Raw genomic sequence first — 7,118 nt, 5'->3', positions numbered from 1 at the left:
TACAGATGGATTTGTTCCGAGTTACACGATCCCAGCCACCACTAAACCACTGGGCGCCTCCACGCGTTCACTAACTTAGCAAACAACCAGAAGTTACATCCGAACCTTGCTTTTGAGGAACGACACGAACCCGGTTGTTCACCTTACTTCTATATTTGCAGGACAAGTTTTTAAATTAATCGAATTGCTACGTTCAAGTTGCTGCTTTCCTTTCTATTTTTTTTCGTTGGAACGGCCTGGCCGTTTTGATTTATATTACCACGAAACCGGATAGCCAGTCCTTGCTAAGATAGATTGGTCCGGTCTGTTCGTGTAAAAGCCGGTGCCGCTACCATAATGCCCGGGTTGCCCCAGAAATATTTTTCCTTTCTATATTTTGTTTTAAAACTTACGCCTTTCATTAGTTTTGTTTTTTTTTTCTTTTTCATTTTTCATTTCATTTTACTTCATTATTTATCATTCCTTTTGTTCTAATCTTGTGTAACATTCCGGAATAATTTCATTACAATCCCGCTTTACCTCTACCTTTACCTGCAATTTTTTTTTTAAATAGTAAACTTTTGAACGATTCTTTTTTAATTTTATTTTAAAACAATTGTAACACATGGAAAATCGTACTGTATTCAGTACGGAGAATCTCTGATGCTACTTCTATCCCATTACCTTGCATCGAAAAACATTTCTATCCTTGTTACAATCATTCTGCTTAATTTAAAGCACGAACCTACCAACAACTGCGTTGTTGGAACGCTTATCCAAGCCGTTGTAAACAGTCACTTTAGATACTTAAACATTTGCATCTGTTGCAGTAAATCTGTTCAGTTTTCTCGCACTATCTGGGGTTTGTAGTCGGGCTTAATTGCTTTTGCTAAGCTTTCCGCGTATAGTGGTAAACGCTGGGTCATTTGGAAACCCCAGAAATCTTTTATCTGTCGACAAAGGTTCAAATCCATCTCGACCACCAACAGACCACTCTTATCGCGGGACAGACCGGGCGTCCGAGAACCGTCGGGTGCAGCCACGTAAGACGAACCATAAAATGGACCAAAGTCTTTGTGCGCTGGGAGTCCGTTGCCGGAGGTGAATTCGTTCGGGAACACTTCCGTACCGACTCGATTGATTGCCACGGCGAAGAAGCTGTTAGCGATGGCCGCATTACGTGCTTCAATTCCCCACAGTGGTTCACTTAATCCACCTACCTGAAAAGGAAAAGGAAAAAGAAATTGGAATCGAAATTCTTAGCACCGGGTCATGATTTTACACAGCTTATAGCAAATCTTACAGTGGCCGATGGGTTGAATACAATCTCTGCTCCATTCACGCCAAACATCATCCAGTTCTGTGGATGATGGCGTCCGTAGCAAATGTTGATGCCAATGCGTCCAAACTGTGTGTCAAACACCGGATGCCCCGTATCGCCCTCATAGTAATAGGTTGACTCATTGAAATCACCCACACGCGGTATATGGTTTTTTCGATGTTTGCCAACATACGATCCATTATTGGAAATGACTACTGCCGTATTCCAAATCGTATCGTGATGGTTTGCGTCACGTTCCAGGATGGGCGAAATGATCACCATGTTGTACTGTTTGGCTAACTCTTTCAGCATCTTAGTCGTTGGTCCATTTTCTACATCTTCGGCAAATTCGCACCAGGGAAACTTTTCGCGCGTGCAAAATGCAAATGGCATAGCTGTAGGAAAAAACACACAAAATACGTTGATGAGACGAGAAGTTAATTTTTCTTGGAATAAACTTACTCCATGCTTCCTGAAGGCATACGATGTTGACTCCGGCAGTGACGGCGACACGCAAAATGTTCGAAATCTTCTCATGTAAAGCATCGCGCTGCACATGAATCGGTGCCGTGGTCGGAATGTCTACCGTGTTTTGTACTGCTGCCACCCGCACAATTCTCGGCCGTCGTAGATCTTCCTTCCGCGCTGTAAAAACATAACCTTTCAGCTCGATGTCAACGTCTTTGGCCAGTGAAATGGTTTCCTCGGAAAATTGTAGCTCATTGCTGTAATCATTTCAAATCGTATTATGATCATAAGTAAGTTCTAACTTAAAACTTAAAAGCAGAAAACTGCCTTCTACATAAATGTAGCAATCGCCACTCAACCGGAACCTTAGAAAATGCCATTGAAAAGATACAGCCTGTTTGTGGCCTTGGATTTTGTGTGTGGATTGGCTGTCTGTCTGGTTTCGTGGTCTGATCTCTCCTCCCTATGAAGTTTACTTAAAAAAGTGAATAAGCATTCTATATGATACTTATGGTAGAATAAGATATACGACCCGACCCACGAAAAAAAATTATCTGATTGACATTGGCGTCCATGCCTAAGTGCGTCTCTGTTACACTAAATTTGAGTTACCAATTATAACACCTGTAATGCTTCGTTAAACCATCATTGGCTGACGATATAAAAAGCTTTAATTTTAATATAATGATAAATAAACTATAATAGTCGCGTGTTCTGGGCAATTTCATGCAGCCTAGATTTGGCCGTTCTCGACCGACAATTTCGGACAATTTTTTAGTCCGAAGGTCGAATTGTAACGAATTGGTCATAACCGGCGATCACTGGGTTAATGAGTTGAAAAATCGATTCAGTTTACCTCGTTTTAAGTTTACTTGATCAAACATTCAAGAATGCGTACTGGATCTTTTGTAGTTCGTATTAGAGGACCAAATTTTTCGAAGCATAGCTCCAATTATCGCAGTTTGGATCACCTAAACGACTCAATTACATGCCTGACTGTAGGAGTTCTTCACGCTTGTTGTAAATATTTCTTTCCAAAAGGTCATAACACAATCTACCGTCACAGCAACTCGTTATCTTTAAGCTTATCGCAAAACAATTCACCATTCCATTGTAGTATCATTGTAGTACTGTTATCTGCTGCTTATTGTCATACTATGCAGATTATAACCGAATTATTTGCCCTGCTCTTTTGCTAGCTGCTCATACGTACATTTGTGATCTTGTGTGTGCTGCAAGTTTAGAGCTGAAAAACATTCAAGTTCATGTTCGGGATTTGAAAAAACGCGATGAATCTCTCTTCAAAACAATCCATCTATTTTTATCCACCACACTACATAGAAATTTTACAAGCCAGCTTCAAGCGACGGCATAAACCGAAAGAAAAAATAATCATCGTTTACAATGTTCATTGTCACTTCATTTCAAGCAGCGAAACTTTACTTACTCGTCTGGCCGTCCATACAACACTCGCTTCACTTCACGTAGCTCTTCCGGAGGAATATATTTGTTGAGGGTGGCTTCTAGGCTTTTAAAATTCGATTCAGACATATTGCTACGGTCGCGTGTGCAGTATCTTTAAGCAGCAGTACGCTCTACAGCTTTTCCAAAGCGAATTCCAAACAGTCTCGTACTGATGGACGACGTCCGATTGTGTATGGGGGCAATGATCAACACACAGTAGCTCGGTCACCAGAGACACTTGCGCCTTAACGCACTCAATCGTTCACTAAACTACAAGTGAAACGAGCCAAGGTAGTCGTCGTTGCGCATTTCAACTAACCGTTGCGCACTTCGGCTCGGTGCATAGCGGTACAAGAGAAAAAGAGAATTTTGGAACCAATCGTGAGTGAGAACACATTCTTCATAGGGCGTCCGCAGTCTATCGATGTCGGAGTTCTCCCATTTTTACTCTCCAGATTACATAATCTGTTTCCTCTCTATGCATGCCCTCGGTTCTCAACACCTCTTTGGCTTTCTCACCACAGCGAGCATTTGTACGAACATTTGTGCTGTGCGCAAGAAACAATTGATGTAAATAAATGTAATCTAATCATAAACTATGAACCCTTCTTTACTGGCACACGATGGAGTACTTTACCGATGGAACTAAAGGGTGAACCAAATTTGAATCTAATTAATACTATTGATTGGAAGGAGCTAGAGGTGAATTAGAAGTAGTGAATATGCATTGCTAAATGCTTAATGACGAAATTAATGTTTCTTCAACAAAAACATGGAAACAGCTTCCATTCTTTTACGACATCTGTGCGACTATCAAATCTGTACTTCATACATCCATCCAGCTGTTAGGTCGCGGTAAATTGGAGTCCAGTAACATACATCCAGGCTATACCAGGATTCATAATTCCGATGATAAGGGAACTAATACAACTACAAATCTTCCTTACTTTTTAGCACATTTTATTCATCTTCTATATTGGAATGTTAACTTAACAAGGTTATTTGAAAAAAATAGTACACTCTTTGTGTGAATGTAAAAGTTACTTTCACGGAAGAACTGTTTTACAAATTTTGATTCATAATCGTCTTACTAGCGATGCGTTAAACGCTGTCCTGTTGGACTTCGTGGGAGTTTTTAAATTTTTAACTTCTTCAAATTTGGGTAATTTTTTTTCCTGTAGCAATAGCTTCGATGTGTGTTCGTTAAAATTAGTTTTCCTGCGTAGAATTTCATTGACTACTTCTATATCAGAGCGTTAAACGCTATATGGTAGAATGTGTGTTATTCTATATTATCTCAATGATTTGAATCTCACCGATCTACCGATCTACAGCTTACTATCTAATAAATGCACTTTGTGTCAGACTGTTCAGAACAGATTAAATGCAGGATCGTTTTCATTTCATTTTTCAAATAGGTTGTACCTATTCATTCGAATGAAAGCAAGATAGCGCCTTTGCGAACATTGCTACCTTCTGCGTTCGGGATCGCTTTAACCACACCATCCTTTGCCGCCTTCAGGACGTGCTCCATCTTCATTGCGATCAACACCGCAACCGGCGTTCCAACCTTCACACTGTCGCCTGGCTTGACGAGCAATTTATCAAGCACACCAGGCATCGGGGCGATTACACTCGAAGCATCGACACCACCCATCGAACTTTCGGTAACGAGAAAACGTGGCTGAACAATTTCTCCTCCCACCATGCCATTCTGAAACGAAATTGTGAGAATATTTCTGTTACCATGTACACACGCACTCCGACAATCATTATCATCAGTATGTACCTCATCAAAAAGAGCGATATTTTCACCCGAAATGACTGCGTTAAAGCACGACACGTGTCCCTCAATATTCGTTTCTAGCAGAAAACGATGCACATAGGGTTTGCGCCGGACCGTAACCTTCATCCATTCACCTGAATCCACACGAACGGAGTAGGTGCTTTCCGCGTTCGTCATTATTTCCACCGTATGTTCTACATCGCCGATTTTTATTTTCAATTGTCTTGCCACACCATAGTTCGGTCGGAAACCGTATTCAACATCGAATGGGCTAGCAGTTTTTCTTCCCAAACTGGCACCAGATTGTACGCGTTCGTTTAGTGTGTGGGCTAATGCCATCTGTACTACCTTCTCCGAAGGTATTCCTTTTTTCGGAAACAGTGTATCCATGTGCTGCTCGATGAATCCCGTATGTACGTCTGCAGCTTGGAAATGATGGTGCCGTGCAAGATCGATCAAAAAGTTTATGTTGGTCTGCAAACCAGCTATCTGATAGTTGGTCAATTGGTCGATCAAGAGCTGCAAACTGCTGGCACGATTTTCACCCCAAACAACCAACTTTGCTATCATCGGATCGTAATGGATTGATACCTCATCGCCCTGACGTACGCCAGTTTCGACACGCGTTGTATTCGATGGCTCTGGAGTCGATAGGTAGTCCAAAGGACCGGCACCTGGCAAAAAGCCACCGGCTGGATCTTCGGCGTAGATACGAGCTTCGAAAGCGTGCCCGCGCTTAACGATATCTTCCTGCATTACCGGTAGAGGCTCGCCTGCAGCTACCTTTATCTGCCATTCCACCAAATCCGTCCCGGTAATCATTTCCGTGATAGGATGTTCCACCTGCAAGCGTGTGTTCATTTCCATGAAGTGGAACGATAGATCTTCTTTGTCCAGAATGAATTCTACCGTTCCAGCACCGACATAGTTTACTGCTTTAGCGGCACGAACTGCTGCTTCGCCGAGCTGTTTTCGTAGCTCTTCAGATAGTCCCGGTGCGGGCGCTTCTTCAATAATCTTCTGATGTCGCCGTTGCACTGAACAATCTCGTTCGTATAGGTAAACTGCATTGCCGTAATGGTCGCCAAAGACCTGTACTTCCACGTGTCTTGGCGATCGTACATAGCGTTCCAGCAGCATTGCACTATCACCAAAAGCCTTCTCCGATTCGGTCCTGGCAGATTGCAACATGGGCATAAAATCTGCTTCCGTTTCAGCAATGCGCATTCCTTTGCCTCCACCACCACGTACCGCCTTGATCATAAGCGGAAACCCTATCTTTTGTGCCTCTTGCATAAGCCTCTCGTTTGACTGATCTTCTCCGTGATACCCGTTGATGATCGGTACACCTGCGGCGGACATAATGTGCTTGGAAGTGCTCTTAATGCCCATATCTCGGATGGCACTTGCCGGTGGACCGATAAAGGTTACTCCCTCCTGTTGGCACAACTCAGCGAACTCCACATTCTCCGACAGAAATCCATAACCGGGATGAATTGCTTGACAGCCTGCTTTTTTGGCCACGGCCAAAATTTTATCCCCCCGAAGGTAGGACTGTTGAGATGCAGCAGGGCCAATGTTGTACGCTTCGTTCGCTTGTTTTACGTGGAGCGATTTTTCGTCCGCATCGGAGAATACAGCAACCGTACGAATGCCGAGCCGGTTGGCTGTTCGCATCACACGACACGCGATTTCTCCACGATTGGCTATGAGTAGTTTATTGATCTGGCGATGTACCACTTTTGGGCCAGCGTTGGTGCAAGCGGAGGCGAAACGCCGGGAACTTCAAATAAGTAATAAATAATAGTCATTTAGAATGCGGCATGATGAAACTATCGGCTCGAAACAAATATCGCATGATTACATAACAATCGCTTGATAGCATCATAACATTTACCAAAAATAGAATATCTGGAAGACACATCCAGTGATTATCTATCTAGGTACAATACTTACCGCATTGCCGCAGTTTGCAATTTGTGCAACATGTTAATTTCTTCGTTTTTTCAGGATATTTGTTTATCTACTGCAGAGCACAGCAGCACAACAGGTGGAATTGCACACATGGAATGTGTCAAGATGTATAGAAGATTCCATTCA

General features: G+C 42.6%; 2 protein-coding genes across 2 annotated transcripts; both read right to left on the bottom strand.

Moving 5' to 3' along the window:
* Nucleotides 1-418: 418 nt before the first annotated feature.
* On the bottom strand, nt 419-3,441 carry LOC128301820 (beta-ureidopropionase). Its single transcript, XM_053038453.1, has 4 exons — nt 3,216-3,441; nt 1,763-2,025; nt 1,283-1,695; nt 419-1,199 (listed from the first exon to the last, which is right to left on the bottom strand). The coding sequence occupies exons 1-4, from the start codon at nt 3,317-3,319 to the stop codon at nt 819-821; spliced, it is 1,161 nt and encodes a 386-aa protein (XP_052894413.1). The 5' UTR covers nt 3,320-3,441; the 3' UTR covers nt 419-818.
* A 750-nt stretch (nt 3,442-4,191) lies between these two features.
* On the bottom strand, nt 4,192-7,078 carry LOC128301014 (methylcrotonoyl-CoA carboxylase subunit alpha, mitochondrial). The gene is made up of 3 exons (XM_053037305.1): nt 6,975-7,078; nt 5,022-6,801; nt 4,192-4,946 (listed from the first exon to the last, which is right to left on the bottom strand). Exons 1-3 carry the CDS (start codon nt 7,004-7,006, stop codon nt 4,662-4,664), a joined length of 2,097 nt encoding a protein of 698 aa, XP_052893265.1. The 5' UTR covers nt 7,007-7,078; the 3' UTR covers nt 4,192-4,661.
* Nucleotides 7,079-7,118: the final 40 nt, after the last annotated feature.

The sequence above is a fragment of the Anopheles moucheti genome, chromosome 3 (assembly GCF_943734755.1).
Source record: "Anopheles moucheti chromosome 3, idAnoMoucSN_F20_07, whole genome shotgun sequence".
Classification (NCBI taxonomy): domain Eukaryota; kingdom Metazoa; phylum Arthropoda; class Insecta; order Diptera; family Culicidae; genus Anopheles; species Anopheles moucheti.
The sequence above is the reverse complement of the archived record's forward strand: the minus strand, read 5'-3'. Positions and strand labels throughout refer to the sequence as shown.

Bases quoted from the DNA above. Each gene is read 5' to 3' on its own strand.
- LOC128301014 (XM_053037305.1), bottom strand. From the start codon at position 7,006: ATGTTGCACAAATTGCAAACTGCGGCAATGCG. The intron at 6,802-6,974 runs GTAAGTATTGTA...ACTTATTTGAAG, and splicing joins TTGCAAACTGCGGCAATGCG to TTCCCGGCGTTTCGCCTCCG. The intron at 4,947-5,021 runs GTACATACTGAT...ATTTCGTTTCAG, and splicing joins ATATCGCTCTTTTTGATGAG to AATGGCATGGTGGGAGGAGA.
- LOC128301820 (XM_053038453.1), bottom strand. From the start codon at position 3,319: ATGTCTGAATCGAATTTTAAAAGCCTAGAAGCCACCCTCAACAAATAT. The intron at 2,026-3,215 runs GTAAGTAAAGTT...AAATGATTACAG, and splicing joins TTGTATGGACGGCCAGACGA to CAATGAGCTACAATTTTCCG. The intron at 1,200-1,282 runs GTAAGATTTGCT...TTTCCTTTTCAG, and splicing joins TATTCAACCCATCGGCCACT to GTAGGTGGATTAAGTGAACC.